The sequence below is a fragment of the Pituophis catenifer genome, unplaced genomic scaffold (genome assembly GCF_029215685.1).
Source record: "Pituophis catenifer annectens isolate HBS135680 unplaced genomic scaffold, rPitCat1.0.hap2 SCAF_1, whole genome shotgun sequence".
Taxonomy (NCBI): Eukaryota; Metazoa; Chordata; class Lepidosauria; order Squamata; family Colubridae; genus Pituophis; species Pituophis catenifer.
This window is the reverse complement of record NW_027256881.1, coordinates 313,354,063-313,374,434: the sequence shown is the minus strand read 5'-3', so window position 1 is coordinate 313,374,434 and position 20,372 is coordinate 313,354,063. Positions and strand designations below refer to the sequence as shown.

The following is a 20,372-nucleotide window of genomic DNA, read 5'->3' as shown; positions in this document are numbered from 1 at the left end:
CCAGAATCAAGATTTGCTGGTAATTTTTTTAATAGTCCATTAAATAACTGGTTAGTTAGCCTTCTCTGCTGTTGCCCCCCCCATCTTCCCCCTGAAGTGAAGTGCCAACTCCAAGAGAGGCATGCAATCCTGGGGATACTTAGTGCCCTGAAGACACTCCTACCACCTTTAAATTTTTAACTTTTTAAATCTTTTTTCTTGGCACCCAGGTTACTGAATTTGGTAAAAACTATTTACATAGTTTTTATACTTTTACCTATAAACCACTCAAGAGTTACTTAGTGAGATGAATGGTATCTAAATTTGATAAATATAAACATTTTAAGTTTAAGCAGCACAATTTGTAAGAACATAGTGAGAGCCTTGGTGGCGTAGCAGACTAAAGTGCTGTTAAGTAGCACCAGCTGCCTGCAATTACTGCAAGTTCAAATCTCACCAGGCTCAAGGTTGACTCAGCCTTCCATCCTTTTGAGATAAGTAAAATGAGGACCCGGTTTGTGGGGGCAATAAACTGACTTTGTATAAAAAAGAACACCGCTTTGGGGGGGGGGGACAAAATCCCTACTAAGCAGGTATATACAAAAGTATGAAGGCTATTGCTTAACGCATTGTAAGCTGCCCTGAGTCTCCTGAGAAGGGCAGCATATAAATTGAACAAACAAACAAACAAACAAACAAACAAATAAATAGTGTTTTGACAATATGATCAGAACTGTTTTAGGAGTGAAAAAAATAAATAAAGTGGCTTTGGGTGCATATGCAATTGATGGGCTGTCCTTCCCAACTCAAAGGCATTTTGCTTAAGTATGATTGCTTGCCCTGTGCCTCTAGAATACATGTACTTTAGAAATTGCAGCCAGAATTGGGAGATTTGTTGTCATAGTCGCACATTTTAAAGGATTCTTACAATTTTTATTTCCTGTCTTTCATTCAAGCTTTCTATCAAGGACTAAATGTACTCATTCCAATAGTAAAACTACATTCAAATGGATATGTTCTACCGCTTTGTAGCATTTTGGGATGAACAGTACTGCATTTAGCAGAAAATCAATTCCAACCTACCTTTAGTTCCTTTGCACCACCTGAAGCTGCGGCCTGTGAAATATTCTGCAGCTGTTTAATTCGTTCACTGAAGTCAGACACCCACTGTATGACTGTCATGCCAGCAGGCACTGTATAGTGAGACCAGCTATGAGGCAATATACCTAAAAGAAAAAATATAGTGTGTTTTTTGTAAACAGAAGGGCTGGAATTTCAAATTCAGAGGCAGACACCCTACAACTTGTAATTAGCTCCTCTTTCAACTTAACTTTAAATCTACAGTTTGATCCAACTGAAACTTCAGTAAGTGCTGATATTGTTGTTTGTAGGGAGAATTGTTAATGGTGCAGGAAATATTGGATTACAGAAATAATTTTGCCCGAAGAGAAGATCACCTTACGGGATAATCTTGCTGTAAAAAACATTTGCTAAAAATCAGAACAATGGACTCCATACCATTGCTGTTTTTAAAGTGTCACAATCATTAGACATCTTAGAATAACTAACAGTGGCATATAAACCAGTAACTAAGTTTTATAATGAGTTTGTGGAATGTGATATTATACATAACCTCTTGTAAAGTAAAAGTTGTTTTCAAAATGTGGAATTAATTTCTTTGAAGAAGGTTGATTACAAATGTTATGCTGTAAGCATTTATCTACTTGGATTTGTTCTATTATTGCCACATTTTTGACTGAAAGTCATTGAATTATTAGCCTAGATTAAGAAAGCATATATTCTCAACTATATCCCTGTATTTGGGCTATAACAAAATTTGGGCCAAAAACCATCACTATGCAAGATGTAAAGGATGAACAGACAGTGGATTGCCATCATGTTATTTGTAAAGATGTAATAAAATGAAATGTTGATAAAGAAGCAAGGAAGACTTTTGAACAATTTGGTACCCTCTGTTGTATATATAATTTTCAGGCCTTTTTCCTGTCTTTTTAAAAAAAATTATCACATCACAATATATAAAAATCATCTTGTTTAGTTTCATAACTTTAAAAAAACCTCAAGAATTTGGGTTAAATTACCCCTCAGTGTAAAACAAGGTTTTATAGACCTTTCATAACTAGCAGGACTGTAATTCTTTAATGTACAAGATTTGGAAAAGCCTACCTTTTACCAATTCATTAATAAGCATCCGAAGATAATTGGTCTGTTTCTTCTTTCCTTCACACACGTGAACTACATCTGCAAGATCTTGGCGAACATCCTGAAGGAGTTTTGCTCCCATTTTCACTTCTCTTTCAAAGAATCTGAATAATGGATCCTTGGTTTCAGGGAGAAAAATAAGATATTTTATTATAATATAATATAATAAATATAATGATATGATATGATATGATATGATATAATATAATAAATATAATATAATAATAAATATAATATAATGTAATATATAATAAATATAATATAATATTAATATAATAATAATATATAATATAAATATGCTTTGATAATAAGACTCATGAACGTTCAATTCTTTGGGACTAAATCTTTGGCTTTTGGAAATGTGTACCTTATATGTTCTGGAAAATGCACCATTTTCTACTAATCAAAGGATGGAGAAATGTTTTTTGTTGTACATTTTACGATATTTTAAAATAATATTTGTACCTGATTATAATTTAGGATTATATGATAGTTTTTGTAAACCAGTGTCTATAAGTATAATGTAATTTTTTGGGTCCCCCCCCCCTTTTTGTTTGTTGTTGTTGCTGTTGTTTTTAAGCATTTTTATTTTCATAGACTGTTTAATTGTTGTGTAGTTTAGATTTTTCTTTTAACATAATTTGAAAAGATGATTTTATATTACTGAGAAAAGCCTGGCAAATGTAATGAGAGGTATCTGTTTCTTAAATGTAAGACTGTTTTGGAGGATAATTTTAACAGTTCCGTTTTTTAAAAAACATGGCACTCTGACTCCTCTGCTTTCTTGTAGTATAGAAGAGGGTATCTGTAAATAAATAATTCCTCTAATTTGCTTAAACAGGTGGGGATGTGCAAATTAGAGTTAAAACCTTCCTGCATGGAGAATCACCCTGCGTTTCTGTATATTGCTTCTGGTTCTTTTACAGTACAGATGTGCAAAAAAATTTGCTCTTGAAAGGTTCAAGTTTGAAATAGTCCATTTCATAGTTAAAATGAAACTTTCGTACAAACCTCCAAAGAATAATGTTGCAATAAAATAAATAATGAGCTTTTACCTTAATGTTGTCCACAGTTCGTTTTAGATGATTGAGGGTTTGTGGGATGAGATGGAGCCAGTTGGAAGCTGTAGTGTGCAGCGTTCGCATCCAGGAAGGGCGACCGTCTGATGTAGAATCCGTTCGTGCTTTCTTCTCTGTCTCTGCATAGGCTAAATCATCTTCATCCTCCAACATCTGCATTTTCAGCATTTTACTGATCATATCAATCCCTGAAAGGAAGAAGACAAAATATTAGTGCCCCTTTATCACAGTAAAATGCTTCAAAATTTTAGAGAGATCTTTAACATATGTGTAGCTATTCTGTCTTAAGTATTACTACTTCAGTTTAATTAATGCATAATTCAGTTTTTTAAAATGCAAACTGCAAAACTCTTCAGCTGTTTTACCATATACTGTTCGTATTTGGCCATGCATTGTCTAATGAGATTTGTATGCTATTATCTTGATCTTCAGAATTCATTCCCTGTTTGATTACCCATTTTATGTCCAAATTTTCAATATACATACCTCATTGAAGTGGCTTACAAATGTATACCATTGTATGTAATTGTTTAAAAAAATACCACAATGCTTCTTGGTCCGTTATTCCAACATGCAGAAAATTGTTTTATATATGTAAGCTTTATTGCTTATGAAGCAAGATGTTTACCTTGTGTGGTGAGAAGAACTTTCTCAGCATTATTTGGTAATCCAAGCCAGGAGGGAGTTTGTGTATCTGGCAGCAATTCCACCCACTGTACAAATTCTTCACGTCTGTCAAATCAACAATGCCACATTATGATCAAGATATTCCTAACTACAAGGAATACATGCAATAACTCAAATTTAACCCACGCTTAGTTCTAGAAAGAAAATATTAATACCGGATTCCATCTGGCATCTGAATAGCTTTATGCCCATCGACTTTGGAAGCCAATTTGAATTCACTGTCAAAGCTTAGTGTGGTGAAGAGTCGCTCCAGGAAAGTGTTCAATAACCGCTGGTCAAATTCGTTATCAATGCGGCCGCCATAAATTGACTGAGCCATCAACGTCTTCAGGGCAGACCATGGAATCTTGTCAGGCGGGATGTTCTGACGACCCTGAGATTGGAGACATCTTTGTGGTAAAAGGAACAGCTAACGCATTATAAAGTCTACAAGGGCAGTGGTATAAACAAGAGCTAGTTTAATAAAATAGTGCTGACCCATGACTAGAAGATTTTGTCTCTTGAAATAAGGGATGCTCTCAGAATCTGCAGAGTATCTGGATGTTAATGACATTTGGGCTGCCTTAGCTTGGTTATGGTAATTGTTTTTACTGGTTTGCTGTTATTTTGCTTGATCCTTAGTTACTTTACTGCCAAAATTGGGAGGGGGGGGAGGGGGGTTATATATGAATTACAACAGGCCTTGGCTATCAGTTTCAATCAAATCCAATGGATATGGGTGATCCTAAGTCCAGTATAGGAATGATATATATTTCCTTCTGCTTTTTGAATAAAAGGTAAGATATAATCAAAACTGTTCATATCATTTGGCTAACTTATAATTATTGGATTTGTCCTTTTTAAGAAGTAGAATTTTTCTAATCATTTCACACGAAGTATGGGAAATCACTTACCTTTGCTGTATTATCAAGCCACGTATCTACCGTATCGCAGGCAGATCTTAAATCAGATTCTCCAAATTCGTACTTTTTTGACCAACCAAGAGGAGCATATCGCAGCCGCTCTTGAATAATAGCATGGAACCATGCAAGAAGGAAATAGAGACGTGCACGCTCGTTTGGTGCCTAGAGAGGAGAAAAACCAATGGGTTTTTATTTTGAGTTCAATGAAAAAAAGAGCAACCTATTTAACAGAACACAGTAAGACTTTGTTTGAGATTGAGTATATTTTCGAATTTTGCATCTTTTATTTCAGACGAAAGAATCGGCCCTTTTCCTTACTTGCTGTATTTTATTTTAAGGTACTTGATGTAATGTATAAACCCATTTAGATGAAGAAAGGGCTTTTAGAAGTTGATAATAACACAAAAGTCAAATCATGTGTTAAATAAACAAATGGTCTTTACTTTACTTTTGTTATTTCTCCAAGCTTAAAACAGTCTGATCTTTACTGGTTAGAATATAAAATGGCTGGGGCATTTGTATCTATGAAGCAAATGAAAACTGTTGCAAGATTAGCAACAGGTACTCTGAGTAAAGCTTAGAGTAAAGCTTCTTAATGGATTCATTCACTAGCACTTTTTAGTAAAACCGTATTAGTGAAATTTTGAGTAATTAGTTTAAAAACTTACTTTGCACATTCTAGACACAGGGATGCTGCTAAAGGTTCTCAGCATATTGGCCTTTACACCAGGTGGTGGTTCAAAGACAAAAATTCTTCCAGCACGTAACAAGTTGACTGGCACCTGAGCACAAAATACATTATTCAAATGTACAGTGAGAAATGTATTAATCAGATTTATATAGTCACCAATCTCATGAGTAATGACCATGGAGCACTTTTAATAATCCCTTGTTTGTGGAAATGCTCTTTGCTCCCAAACTTGTACTGCTGGACAAACTAAAATGATTCCGCTGTGAACTTTTAATTTATCACCTGAGCATGAAGTAACTAACAGAAATAAAAATAACATAACTTGATGGAAGATCAAGATCTAACATGATTAGACAACAAAAACATCTAAAGAAGTGAACATAGTATTTTAGGGTTGGTTCCATATTAAGACACTTGACTTAATATTGACTTGACTTAGAAGTACTAATTTCTCTCATTTAATAAAGAGAAAATGAATTATGCATAACAGGACAGAAACCTCATAAGATGAAGATAAACCTCTTTTACAATAGCAGTGTTTAGAAAAGAAATGTGATGATTATTATTTCTTTTAACTCTCATTGCTTACTTTTGGATTTATCTCCATTGTAAGGAACAATCTAAAGCATGCATGAGGTTGAAGGGAATGCAGCTTCTTTTCCAGTTGCATCAGCCATCCAGGTGCCAAGTGGACATTCTTCAACATGACCCATCTGAAAAGCATATTAAAGACAAACCCAAAGAGATTAATGCTTTAGAAGTCTCTTATCATACAGACCCAAAATTGATAAATTGCAAATCATACCATTAAGAAGAACCCACCTGCCTGACTTCACGGCTGTATTAATTGCTTTATCAGCTTGGTTAAATCCTTCAGCAGAACCTAAAAGGACAACATTACCATGTTTAAAAATGTGTACCTACTGGTCTTCTGCAACATTTGGTCTGACAAAATATATGAAAATGTTACCAATAGCAATAGAGGTGATCTGTGTATTTTGCTCTGCAGCAAGGTCTTCAACATGTCCACTAGCATCATAGCCGGGTACAGAGCACATCAAGACAGGTGTGTTAGGCTTCACCTAAAATAAAGGAATAGGAAAGAAAAGGGAAAAATCAGGTATGTTTGCTTTACAGGAAGACACAGTTCTTCTCTCTGTTTCAAGGTTTGCTAAGGAGTTTCCAGGTCAACTCTGAAATGTCAAAAGTGCCAGAAAAGGACCACAATTTCAATTTCAGAAAGCTAAAACAGAATGACAGCATGAGTTAGATCCTCTGCCATTTAATAAATTTTAAAAAAATCAGCATTCAATGCAACATTTAAGAGCATTTAATAGCAGACTTTAAAGCACCACCTGCATCATTCTGTGATTCTAGGGGCCAAGCCAGGTGTGTTTGTGCATGTAATTAAAATGTTTACTTGCCTCAGTATCTACAATGTGTGCCAGGTCCAAAGGCTGCTCCATAATGGACATAAAATTTTCTCCAAGATTTGTGGAAACAAACTGATGTGCCATTGCCAATAAACGATCAGGGCGGAAAGCTTGGATCAAAAGTAAGCGGTGAATGGCTTGTCCAATGGATGCTGAGATATAGAAAAAGGAAAAATAAAACGTTCATGTAGTATTTGGATTGATCCAGGCAATTCAAGATTAAGATGATGGCAACACGCCCGATATGTTTCTGCTTCTTTCTCTCCAAGAAAATAAGGATGGGTAAGGAAACAGGAGGTGTGGGAATAAAACTGCTTCCATCTTAACTCCCCTCCACATGAAATTGTGCAATTTGATTTCATACATTCCATAGAAAAGTCAGGTCCAAAAACATGCTATTTCTGATGTCACTAACAGCTCTTGTCCAGCTTTCTAGAAAACCACAAAACTACATAACAGCCTGTGATCCTGCAAATATTGTCTAGCACTGATCTAATACGATACATTTCACGTAGGTTCTATAGCATTTCACATGAAGACTAAAAAAAAAAATATTCTAAGAGCTTCTTTATGATAATCGGGTATAAAGCTATCAAATGCAGGACCCTTTCTAGCAATTGTAATTGTTCATTCCTCTTATCATTCTAAACAACTGTGTGTGTGTGTATGTGTGTTATATAGCCATAAGACCAAATGATCCTTTACAAATGACCTTGGGCAAGTGGGATTACACTTTTGTGAATTCCAGTGGGGAAAAAAGGAAAAGGAGAAAGAACCCTGTGCTAGTGAAAGTATGCAACAGTCCCACATGCAGATCTGGATGGTGAGCTATCCTCGATGTTATCTATTAGCTATTACTCAAGGCTAGAGCAATTTCTTTAGGAATGATGTTCCAAGCACTAGCACCAGCTCTGTACCACTTCTAACCAGCAGGTAATACAAATTGATGCCCTCACAGAAGGAGCTCACCCTGTGAGCCAGCTAATGTTTGGCTAAATGTTTTCTAAATCCACCAGCCCTTGAGTGACAGATGAATCAGAACACCAACTCTGCACACCTATTCCTCTAAGGAAAATACTGTTCCATTCAGAGTCAGAAATTCACCAGTTCCAAAATCCATGGGCTAACAATCCATGTCGACTCCATTTTTTTATCAGAATTCACTCTTAAGCGCACTGACAACAATGCACCTGCCTTTCTATTGACAACAGCTTTATTGTAGGCTATTAGTAAGTCTGAACGATCCTGAATTATATATTTCCCATTGCCAAGGGACCCTTTATGTCACCTTCAAAATCAGACATTACTTGCTGATATAATACTAATATACGATTTTAAAGAACTATTTTTCAATATTCAAAACCAACAATTTCACAAACTATTTTTTTACAAATTAATTTGATATTATCTTTTTCCAGACATTATATGTTTGTCTTCTTCATACAATTTCTTCTGGTGTTCCGCAAACATCTAAGAGATGGAAGAAATATATGAACTTACTTGCAGTTTTGTCTTCTGTCCAAAGATGGGGTACAGTCTGCTCTGGTGAACTGCTATCCAGCCAAATGCAGAATTGCTGTAGGTCAGATTCAGTTAAAAATTATTATTTATGAGCAATACATAAGAATCTTGTAATAGATCTAAGACCAATGAGTTTCTTCACATGAAGACAAATCAAGGATATCATATTTCCCTAAGGAATATGTTCTCTGTGTGAGAAGAACATGTTTTTATACATAGTGATATACTTTCCTGATTAATATACAGCTCAGTCAGCATAAGCTATCCAACCCACCATATTGGTAACAATGTGTATGAAATGAAGTTGGATATAAGCTGCATATATATATACAATGACCTAAAGAGAATGAAATGTTCTTATTTGCATTAATAATTCACTTTAAAATTCAATAGTTTAGACATATTAAAAAGTAGTCTTACATCATCAGATTTGATTTTAGAAACAAGGTCCTTAAATGAAGAAAGACAGCTTAGTCTCATCATAGCTTCCGCCTGTTCTAACGTCAGGCCACTAATTTTGGGGAGAATTGTATTGCTGAGTACAATTTCTTTCCCTCTTAGGAAATGCTGGAATTCTGCATCATATGTAGGCTCCCTTCAATTGAAACAGAAGAAAATCACACTGAGAACAATTCTCTCAAAGATAAAGAAACCTAACTACTCCCTAAGTATAATACTTTGGTTTACTGATGTGTACAAGAAACCGGGGAAAATCATTAGTTCTGCTTAAGTACGTATGTCTGTTGTATGAATAGCAGTCTAAAATTGACAAATAATCTTTTGCAAGATATTTAGGTAAAGGTTAAACCATGCTTTTCATGCAGTTTTTTTTACAGCATATCTAAATTGGCCTTTCTGACATTATTTTTATTGATTTGAACAGAGATATGGAATTCCCTGTGTTCCTCTGTCATCTTAGGTTGCATGAATTAACTTTAAATTTATAAATGCTACTGCTGGATACAACTTTAGTCTAACTTTTGGAGTGCTTTTAGTTTTGCTTTCATTGAAATTCCTATAATACTTAAATTTTCGAAAGACTTCACTCTTCAATACTGACTTGTTTAATAAGTGAATTTGCTTACCCTATAGTGCCTTTCAGTTTTATTCTAGCCAACAGCATTGCAAAGGTTATGTGATCCTGGTGTAGCATGCCACGAGCAACTCTATTGAATGCCACCTAGAAATACAAAATTAGGAAGATCAGCTTTGTAGAAAGTTTGTGAACAGGAAAAAAAAATGAAGTGTTTTGAAGTACAAAATGCTTTTACTTAACCTGGAACAGATCTTTTGTGATAATAGAAAGACGTTGAGTATGGTCTGTAATTCCCTTCAAATTTGGGTTCTCATACAGGACATTATGATAGATATCCAGGAAAAACTGAAGAGAATACTGATATAGGAAGTGTATCTAAGGTAGAATTCAAATGGAATAAGAGTGTTAAAAGCAACATGTTAACTTGAATGGAAATGATGTCTTGCAGTATTTAAAAAAAAAAAAGAAATCTGAGAAAGGGAAATCTAAATCAAAACCTCTTGTACCTGCTTCAATGACTCCATTGTGAAGTAAATACTGCTGCATGCAGTAGAAAGTGGGAGGTATTGCTGAGACACTGTTTCCACCTCCTGCATGACAATATCTGTTTCTTCCACTTTTCTAGTAACCTCAGCTGCCTCTCTCTTTAAGTTCTCCAAAGTGGTTATGATGGTATCATCATCCAAGATACGTCCTTTTACTTCATTGAGGGCTTGGAGAAGAGATTTTTCTAGTTGCCGCAAACGCAGCTGGAATTCACCTTTAAGAATAATACAGACCTTTGAACAAAACTTGAATCACTTTCTGACCTGCTTACCTTTTAATAGAGAGGACAGAAAGCAACAGCAAAACAATACTAATGAGTTTTACTTTTTAATAGAGATGAGAATAATTTATGAGTCTGAGCTGACAATTGCTGTACAATTCCTATATTTATTAAGTTTATGTGCCTCCCAGCGTCATTTCGGATAGTGAGAAAAGCATATAAAATACGTACATACATATATATTTTGTATCGTATTTAATCTGAACTCTGAGTTGATTTTACAAGAATAATTTTAAACAACACAAAGTAATTTAAATATCCTGCCTAAGTAAATTTAATTTTTCTAGAAGCATAAGTATCTGTGCAAATAAATGCTAACAATGAAGGATTTTTTTTTTTAGTTATGGAAGTTTGTTTGTCTAGGAAATTTTTTTTTTTAAAAAAAAGACCTAACAAGGGAATGAGATCTGCTCCTGTACGCTTCTTAATTAATTAAAAAAAAACAAAGAATCTGACTTTTTGAGTTCTGTTCTGGTAGCCATATCCAATAGAACTGAATCTCAATTTTGCAGAATTATAATTATCAATTATTTGCTAATGAAATTGATCCTGCTATAGAATAGAAACAAAATTCTATTCCTTTCTTTCTGCCGCTCTCTAGGTACTGAGAAAGGTTGGGGATTCAGTTTTTCAGTGACTATACCTTGAAGTTTCAGGAGATCAGAACGTTTCTCATCCACATCTGGTCTTTCAGCTTTCAGTACCTCATTCAGGCACTGACTCTGTAAACTGCTACGAGTTACTGTGAAGTTGACAAATGTCACACGAGAACAGAGATCTGGTGGAAACTCAACCTATAAAACACAAAGCATTCAAGGTAACTTTTAAATAGCCTCTCCCATCAACTACTGGCCTTGTAAAACAAGTTTATTACTTACTGTTGGGTCTCTGGTGGAGAGGAATATTACAAACGATGGTGATAAATCAATATCTTGGTCTCCCAAAGTGATAAGAACTCGACCACCAGTTCTACGGACTTCACGGTTCAGCACAGGATTCAGAACAGGGTCATAGCTTTCCACATCCTAGACAAGATAACAAAGTGATCAGGCATATATGGAATCAAGTAGAAATCTTAAACTAGTTTCTGAAAGAAAGCTATGACTTGCTTAATGACTGCATTGCTTAGTGACCAAAGTTCTGGGCCCAAATGTGGTAATAATCAAGGATTACCTAGATTTTCTTCAGATACTCTATTTACTTTGAAGAAAACTAGATTTCCCCCAGAATAATTTACTCCGATTTGCTGACAATAAGTTAATGAAGATTGTTTTTCTTATCTTGTCTTCCATTTAGATAGGTACATGTCTTAAATTCAGGCTCATCTTTTTTTAGAGAAATCTAGCATTTGAATAAGCTGAATCTTTTAAAAATGTAGATATAAATATACTGTCTTCAAAACATGGAAAGGAAAACAGGCATGATGAAGGTTGTGACATCATGATCCAAGCCATGCCCCTTTTGTAATGGACTTGTTGTTTGTAGCATGTGTGAATATAAGAGGGGGGATTCCAATCGCAAAACTGCAACCAAAATTTTATGGTTTGATGACCCCAAAATTTTTGTTCACATGTTTACATTTTCCAATGTGATAATTTCAATAACTGTTCACTGATGGAAACTATTGTAAAATACATTTATTCTACAACCTAAATTTTGCTTACCAATTACAAGAAACAGCACAAACTTTAAGATATTAATTTTAAGTAAGTTCAGAAGTAATATGGCCTAGGACAAAAGGGGACATTCTTGTCAATGTCTTTTATTAGTCCTGGTTCCTAAGTGCTTTTTAATTCAGTGGTTTCATGAGGTAGATTCAGATAACTCTAGATCTTTTTTCTTTTCAATATTACATGGGTTCCATATTACCAATTGTACTTGCATTTTTTTCTGCATTTGAATTACAGATAAGTGCTGTTAATTTTCATAAAAGTAAAAATTATATGAACTATCCTTAGTTTTTGAAGTTAAAACATGTAACAGCAACAAACCTGGACAAGCAGAGGATTACCAAATCGCAGGGCACTTTCCAAATTCTTTCTGAACGCATCATCCAAAAAGCTAGTACGAGTTATTTTACGGTCCTTGTATTCATTCATGATGAATTCTGTAGCTTGGCCCGAAGGATCAATAATTAAGGGATACCTAAAACGTAATTTCTTATTAAGTTTTTAACGAAGCTAACAGAAGGATATTTTACTCCATATATTCACTGGAATCATTTTTAAAAAGGTAGTTTAACACTGTTGTATTAGTTATTTTTTCAATGCCATTGCTACGGTACTAAATTCATAATCTGAATTCATGATGTATGTTGGAAACTGAACTATAAAAGCCTCATCCATTATTTACCCCAAAAATAGTTCTGTTGCCTTTACGTTTTTATTTCTTTGAGCTTCCAAATTTCTATTTAATCTGTTATTCTATTGGATCTTGCCCTTCTAACAGACATACTACAGTCAAACACCGTCTAACTGCACTTGGGAGTTTTTCAGCAGAAATAGTGAATATTTATTCAAAGCATGTAAGATATAACTTTGAAAATTCCATTTTAAACTATGCTAATGTCTAATCTATTAGAACATAATCTTCACATACCTAATCAGTAGTGGGTTTCAATTTCGGCTGGTACTGGTTCGCTCATGGGCGCTTGCGTATGCAGAGATATCCGTGTGTGTGTGTGTGTGTGTGTGTGTGTGTGTGTGTGTGTGTGTGTGTAGCCTCCAGCTGCTGCCGCTACCAGTTCGCCTGATCCGGGGCAAACTGGTAGCAACCCACCACTGTACCTAATGACTACTTATTATAATTTTGTCCATCTTCTTATAAATCTTCAAGTAGCCTAGACATTTTGTAATTATTCTTGAACAGTGCTTAAACTGATTGATATCTTATCTTGAACTTTTTTGAAACCATTAATAATATGGGAAGGGATAGCTGAGAATTGCTGGTAACTTTTGGGACAAGAATTTAGAAATTTTCATCTTATGCAAGAGATACTTAGATGGCATATTTTTCTTTACTAAAACCAGTTCACTGGTTTATTAAAACAGTGGTATAGCTATGCACACTATGTTTTTGGAACATATTTATCTGGGAATGACTTTCGTTCATGATATATGAAATAAGATATATAAATGCATTATTCCCAGTGCTATTCTTAGGGGAAAAGATGCTTACAATTATTAGCCATTCTCTCCATACTACATCAAAAGATTCTTGGAAATGCCACAGTATCAGAATATTTATACAACATTCTGTCCTAGGAATATAGCAAAATTAATGTTCTTTCCCCTAGAAATAGCTTGTTTTAACACAATTGTTAAAATACTGTTTTCCTGTACAGTTTTTTGGATGAAAATTCGCCTGATGAAGAGTAAAGTACCTGTTAAATCTCTTGAGCATAATTGCATTTTCTGTGCACAAGTCATCTGCAGGGAGAGAACTTGCTTGCCAGCGAAGACGTTCATCTGCATTCGACAAGTATTCTGTTCTAGCAATATCTGTACGGAACTGTAAAATGAGCATTAGGATTTACTCAAGAGAAGCCAAGAATTGACAAACATGGGTTAATAAATGTATTTGCTCCTTTTCTACTACTCCTGAACTATGCTACCCTGTGATTTGTTTTACCCTCATAAAATATTGTTAATACTTCACAATACCCTTTATCCATCGATTGCAATTTGGGTCCAAGTATGCATATCTTTAATCAAAATGGGGGAGTACTGGAGAAACATATTTCAAATGATCCAGGCTGTTCAGCTGTTAATACTAAGGCTACTATAGATCAAGAAACAAGATACTGAAGTGACGTTCCAAGCTCCAAACTGTTGCGCATAATGCAACACAATAAGTGACTCAACTGTTGGTAATATATGGTGGTGAATGATTTTATGATCCATGGATTTTTTTTTACCTGAATATTTGCCTGTTGCAAGTGATGGGACCATGTTGTGAACAGGTTTTGCCGCATCTGCTGGTCAAAATAACCAGCGTAAGCAATAAATGCTCCTGAGAGCAAACAATCTCCTGCAATTGTGGACATCTGATTCTTGAAGGTTTCACTTGTTTTCTCCCATCTTTCACGTTCAGCAGACAAGCTCTTCAAAAGAGCTGTGCTACGATTTACCTGGAAGTGAAGCAATGAATATATTCAAAGAAAAACCAAACTTAAAAATTTTGATATCATTTCAGGGAAAACACTATTATTAAAAACGCAGTCCTAACACAATATCAGTGGGAAATGGGAGGTGAGAGAGAAACAAGAGCAAAGTATAGAGCTCCAGAAAAACGATAAGAAATTTTTAATCATAGTTGAAAAAAGTTCTGCAACATATAAACTGTGATTAGCATTAATATTACACTTCCCCATTAGTTTTCTATTTTTCAAAGAGGCCTCCGATCAGTAACTGATATGTGTAGGCTGTCAAGTCCCAGTTAAGAAATGCAGGAGTGCAAAGGTAGGAGGGAAGGGTCTGGGAGGCTTGGTGCAGGCCACACACAAATTGGGGGAAGGGCAGCGCTGCTGAGAGGTGTGAGTGTAAGAGGTCGGGTGTGGTGTATGCAAGCAAAGGAGGGAAAGGAATACATAATGGGTATGAGCGAAGAAAACTCAGGGGTGTGGGGAGACTTATCCCACTGATTTGTGACCTGTCAGCTTTCTCATTGAATTTGCTTGTGGAAAGCTGGCAGGGAAAAATCACATAAATAGTGATCACGTTTGTGGGACACTGCAACCTGATTTTAAGTGTGAATTGGTTGCTAAGTGCCCAAATTTTGTTCACATGATCATGGGGGTTAAAACTTTGAGGACCTTTGAAGTCCATTTGTTCAGCATTGTCATTAACATTGAATGGTTGCTGAATGAATGTTAAGGGAGGCCTACCTATACTGACTCAACAGTATAGAAGTCAAAACAAGCGTCTAAGATTCATGGTGGTAATTTAAAATGGAATTCAGTGCTCACAAGAAAAAGTAAAACTCTTGACTTTGGTCTAATCAGAACTCAACAAATATTAACAAACATTTAACAAGTGGCAGTCTCACCTTTGCTTCCACAGCAGCTAGATCTGCCTTAATAGCCTGAGCTTCAGAAATCAATACAGCATACTCCTCCTTGTAACGAGCAATGCTGGTCTCCAGGTCTCTAATCATCTGCTCAACTTCATTGGCCTTCTGCTGGTTGTCTTTGGCATCGTCTTCAAGTTTCTGCAGCTCATTCCTCAGGGGCTCTACTCGCTTCAACATGTCAGCATAGTTCAACTAGAAAAAAAAGACCAGGCATTCAATTTCAAACCCTCATGTCAATAGTCTGATGTGAGAAAGTTGCTAAGGTGAAATCCAGTGGATTAATTTAACTGAAGAAATACTTTCTGTTTGTGAAATGGAAAGGGAGGAATTCTTCCTCTCCCATAGAAACACACCAATTCCAGCAGGGGGTATCTTCGGATTTTGAAGATGTATGCAGAGATATGGATTTCTGTGGGGAGGACAAATTGGAGGAGAAAATTCCCCCCCAAATCTAAGTCTGCAACTTCACCGTTTGATTTTGACAGCAGGAATGATTAAGGAAGATAGATATACTTCTGCACTAAATCAGACTATAAAAAACTGAAATGAATAGAATAGAATAGAATAGAACAGAGAGAGCTGGTTTACCAGTTCTGAATGGCAATGAAAGAAATACTTCCTTTTCTGTCCTACAAAACCTGCTTGGTACTGTTTTCCATTTTTTTTACTGTAGCATTTTTCTTTCTTTTGGTCCTATCCTATTTAACATTTTCATTTCTTTCTTTCTTTTTTTATCCAAAACTGCTTTTTCCACAAAACATTTTGCTTTCCTCTTACTGTTTTAGCAATTTGCAGGAACCAAAAATCACTCTGCAGACCCAGTTTATATCTCTTTATTTTGAAAATATGATCCTTCTGAAAAGATTATTTACCTGTGCAATAGCCCATTTTACCATAGGTCCACAAGCCAGAGAAGCTCTGTTCACAATTTCATAATTGTAGCTTGGATTTGATAAATAGTTCTTCTTCATCTTCTCTCGGATGGCATCACTAGAAGAGCAAAAGAGTTTGAAGAACCATACAGGCAAATAGTCATTCAATATACAAATTCCAATTGTGCGACTATCACCATCACCACATTAAGTAGAGCTAAAACTACAAATACCTTATATCTTCAATATTAAAGTTGACAATGCTGCTGATGAAATTATCTCTGAGAATAACTGGCCTGATCTTTTTCCATTCACTTGTCTCCTCACCCAACAAGAGACAGATTGATTCTAAAGCCAGTTTTACTGCAGGAGGTGGATTGGCCATGGTTCTTACTTCAATAAGATGCTGTTTCTTTATAGAGCTCACCGCTATTTTAAGGGATGGAAAAAAGCACTGAGCATGCAACATACACTTCAGGCTGCTGATGGGAACGGAGAATGAAATTCTCCTTTATTGGAATGAAATTTAGTTCAAAGACTGCAATTTTGTCACTGTTGTAGTAATACATGTCCTGCTCTAAACAAGAGTCTTCATTTTAATGGATCTCACAGGCCTCAAGCAGCCTTCTTCAACCAGATACAGGTTAGAGATGCAGGGCAAGAAAGAGATATGGTAAAGAAATGACTCTTTCTCCCCAAAAAGATTTATTTACATATATGAAGCAAAAATTGGTTCTTCATATTTTGTATTTGTAATATGGTCATCTTTCAGAAGTCTCTGTGAACAATTTCATTCCGATCCCAGAAGCAGCTAAAATACATTTCCAAATTATTCACCTGATCTCCTCAGCAGAAAAGTTTACAATGGTTGGGATGAAGTTTTCCCTCATTATGATGGAACGTATCTGTTTCCAATCAGTTGTACTTTCACCCAAAAGCAGGCAGATCGATTCTAGTGCCAGCTTCACTGCCGCAGGTGGGTTTGCCATAGAACGGACCTCCACCAGATGTTGCTTCTTTATTGATTTAACAGCTAAGCAGGAACAAACCCAATCAGCCAGGCATGAAAGAAAACGATTTAAGAGAAAACAGCAAAAAGCAAATTCAGAGATGATTTAAACTATTTTAATTTTACACACACACAAATTAATTTTAATTTAAACAATTTATGGGCAAAATCAGTAAGATTTTCTGCTAGCTCTAGTAGTGCCCTTAAAGCACAGGGGAAAAAAATCACTTTTCTCACTTTTCAGATATACCATCAGCTACCACAAACCATTTAATGGTCCAGTAACTTTCACTGTGGCCATCTTAAAAAAAAAGTCATTTTACGTTGTAATATTTTGTATTTTTAACTCATAATAAAGCCATCAATAGGTACAACAGCTTAAGTGGCAATATGAGCAGGTATTCTGAAAAGCTGTGCAATTATTGCTTTGTGTGCAATCAGCGGAGAACATGATTACTGTTTGTTTCAATTATTATCCCAAAGATTTAAGCTTAGAATGTAATATTTTCTTTGCTCCAATTAAATTTCTGTGAGATATACCAAAACCAAGCAATTACTGAAAGAGTTTGTTGAATCGCAGATAGCAGAGCATGCTGCAGACCCAAGCTGATATATAATTGCCCCACCCCCACCCACCCCATTTTCATTATATCTGCCTACCATTCTGGGCCTCAATAACTGCAGGCTCTACTTTATCCAGATCTTCTTTCACACTCATCTGCTTATCCGCAATGCCCTCTTGCTGTTTGTGTAACTGTTCTTGAATTTCTTGGCTCATAACCTAGGGAAAGTTATTAAGTGTTATTAGAATCTCAACCATGCACACAATAGTTATTTTCATATTATTAAACCAATCACGGTCCTCACCTTTTTCTTCTCTGCTTCTTGTTGATCTTTTACCATCTTTTTTAATTTATCATTAGCTGCTGCATTCTTTACTTCAAGCTCCTGGCTTTTTATTCTTAAATCACGGCGCAGTTCTTCTACCTGGAATAGGTAAGAGATTCTCAACAATGTCAACATGCATTAATGAAAAGTGCTATAATAAGTTCTAGGAATTGTCAAGAATAATCCCCCCCCCAAAAAAATTGTCCTTTATTTAGGTTTCTACCTGGTCCACAGTTTCCTTGATTTTCCTGAGTCCGACATTCAAATGCATCTGCTGCTCTTCCAGTTCACTTCTCTTTTCATTGAATAAATTTGCATAATGGTTGATGAAGTCCAAATAATGACGAGGAGTGATGGCCATTGTTCTGCCACCTCGTTTTGCTAGTCGAGCGTTAGCCTGCCATCAAATAAAATGTTAGTACAAATCAGTAGGTTTTAAAATTTCCTCCACAAAACACGAATGCAATGTCTTCTTCTAGGATTGCACCCTATTGTCCAATAGAGCACAAAAAGACATATCAAAATGAAAAGCTGAACCTACCTGATGAAGTGTCTGATGAACAAACACACAGCTGTTTACAATAGCTTCTCTGTGTGATGGTGGCTGTGGCAGCTTGTCATAGACAACTGGCATGTAATCAGGCACAATGTAATTTGGTTTCTCAAGATCCATTTTGCTGGTGAATTCTTTACCAACTTGATAAAGTGCCTCAGTGGACCAATCTCCAAACCAGTTCAAAACACACCTAAAACAGGATAAGACAATATTATCACCTTTTGAAATGGATGCATGAAAATTATTCATTCATAGTATATTAATGGTGCACTACCTATTGAAGAGAGCTGGAGATGTAGCTGCTCTATCTTTCAACCCTTCTGAAGATGGATTCATGGTAAAGACTACGTGGAGATTTCGGATCACTTGACTAGTGAACCACTTATAAAGTTCTTCATGTGAATCCAACATTAAGCCTTCTTTCTGGGCTCCTTCCTTACACTGAGTCATAAGTGTGGCATATTCGTCTCCTTCAAACAGTCCAGGGACCTATATTTAGAAAATGCACATTAGAAATCTAATTGATTCTGGAAACTGTTAGAGAAGGGCTGAATTCCAAGTTTCTGGCAACACAAATACATACAATTATACAACTGTTTTACTGCAGACTGGCTGGTCTTCAGATCAGAGATTAAATTTCAACTAATCATGGTAACTGATGGGTCAACGGCCTTTTCCATTTTTAAAATACAGAAATCTATATCTGGGCTTTTCCCTAAGCTTTTCATTAAATTACCTCTCCATTGGCCAGTAGAGTGTTCATTCTCTCCAGAAATCCAGAATCAAGTACATTTGATTCATCCATTATGAATGCAATTTTCTCATTCTTGCAGCCAGACCGCCTCAATACTGTTCTTAGATCTTCATCAAAATCTTCACCAGTGTACTTTCTATGTACCTGTGAATCACAATTGTGGGTCAATTTTTGTTTTTATGTCGTCTATAAAAGGAAAGTAACATAAAATGCTTTTAGTTTTACTATTTGAAAGAGTGGTTGTAACAACCTTAATTTGGTAGACACTTAGACCATTCATCCATGCCACAAATCGAGACAGAGTTGTTTTTCCTGCTCCACTGACACCAATGAGAAGTAAGTGCCCCTGAGGTTGGCGGAAGATCCTGAAAAGATACTTCATTTAGTGACTATAATGCAGGCTACCAGTATAACCCATTTTCCTTCGTTGGAGTTATTTATTCATTACATTCAATGGAATTTTCCTACACATGAACATACACGCAATTATAGTCTTATGGTATTTTATAAACCTTTTCCCATTACAAAAGATAATATTATTGGAGATTCTTCTATAGTATTCAGTTATCCAAGAAAACATTAAATAACATTACTTCTTAAAATGAAAATTAGATTAACTTATTAATATACATTTTTCTTAGTAATAAACATACCTATCAATTCGTAGCACATGATCTAACACTTCGTTGAATAAAACAAGTGGCACATCTAGTTCTTCTTCATAGAAAACTTTCAGTCTTGCTTTCACATAATCTCTTAACTCCTCTTGATCAACTGGGATATAGTCCTAACAAAAAATAGAACGAGCAAATATTTTTGTATGTACATATACACACACATAAATGC

At 35.5% G+C, this 20,372-nt stretch overlaps 1 protein-coding gene across 1 annotated transcript in view; it reads right to left on the bottom strand.

The window, feature by feature from the left end:
• Nucleotides 1–20,372, bottom strand: part of DYNC1H1 (dynein cytoplasmic 1 heavy chain 1) — a 64,659-nt gene that overhangs the window by 2,695 nt on the left and 41,592 nt on the right. The window contains exons 44-75 of the mRNA XM_070941990.1: nt 20,180–20,313; nt 19,777–19,891; nt 19,509–19,670; nt 19,047–19,261; nt 18,758–18,962; nt 18,440–18,613; nt 18,196–18,315; nt 17,989–18,109; nt 17,157–17,352; nt 16,320–16,437; nt 15,424–15,639; nt 14,294–14,506; nt 13,760–13,887; nt 12,369–12,522; nt 11,256–11,402; nt 11,021–11,171; nt 10,058–10,311; nt 9,792–9,926; nt 9,601–9,695; nt 8,936–9,110; nt 8,495–8,570; nt 6,986–7,146; nt 6,532–6,643; nt 6,384–6,444; nt 6,151–6,274; nt 5,539–5,652; nt 4,862–5,032; nt 4,124–4,341; nt 3,910–4,013; nt 3,258–3,469; nt 2,167–2,320; nt 1,063–1,205 (exon numbers count right to left, since the gene is read on the bottom strand). Coding sequence (XP_070798091.1) covers nt 1,063–1,205; nt 2,167–2,320; nt 3,258–3,469; nt 3,910–4,013; nt 4,124–4,341; nt 4,862–5,032; nt 5,539–5,652; nt 6,151–6,274; nt 6,384–6,444; nt 6,532–6,643; nt 6,986–7,146; nt 8,495–8,570; nt 8,936–9,110; nt 9,601–9,695; nt 9,792–9,926; nt 10,058–10,311; nt 11,021–11,171; nt 11,256–11,402; nt 12,369–12,522; nt 13,760–13,887; nt 14,294–14,506; nt 15,424–15,639; nt 16,320–16,437; nt 17,157–17,352; nt 17,989–18,109; nt 18,196–18,315; nt 18,440–18,613; nt 18,758–18,962; nt 19,047–19,261; nt 19,509–19,670; nt 19,777–19,891; nt 20,180–20,313 — 4,878 coding nt within the window. The remainder of the gene's footprint in view (nt 1–1,062; nt 1,206–2,166; nt 2,321–3,257; nt 3,470–3,909; nt 4,014–4,123; nt 4,342–4,861; nt 5,033–5,538; nt 5,653–6,150; nt 6,275–6,383; nt 6,445–6,531; nt 6,644–6,985; nt 7,147–8,494; nt 8,571–8,935; nt 9,111–9,600; nt 9,696–9,791; nt 9,927–10,057; nt 10,312–11,020; nt 11,172–11,255; nt 11,403–12,368; nt 12,523–13,759; nt 13,888–14,293; nt 14,507–15,423; nt 15,640–16,319; nt 16,438–17,156; nt 17,353–17,988; nt 18,110–18,195; nt 18,316–18,439; nt 18,614–18,757; nt 18,963–19,046; nt 19,262–19,508; nt 19,671–19,776; nt 19,892–20,179; nt 20,314–20,372) is intronic.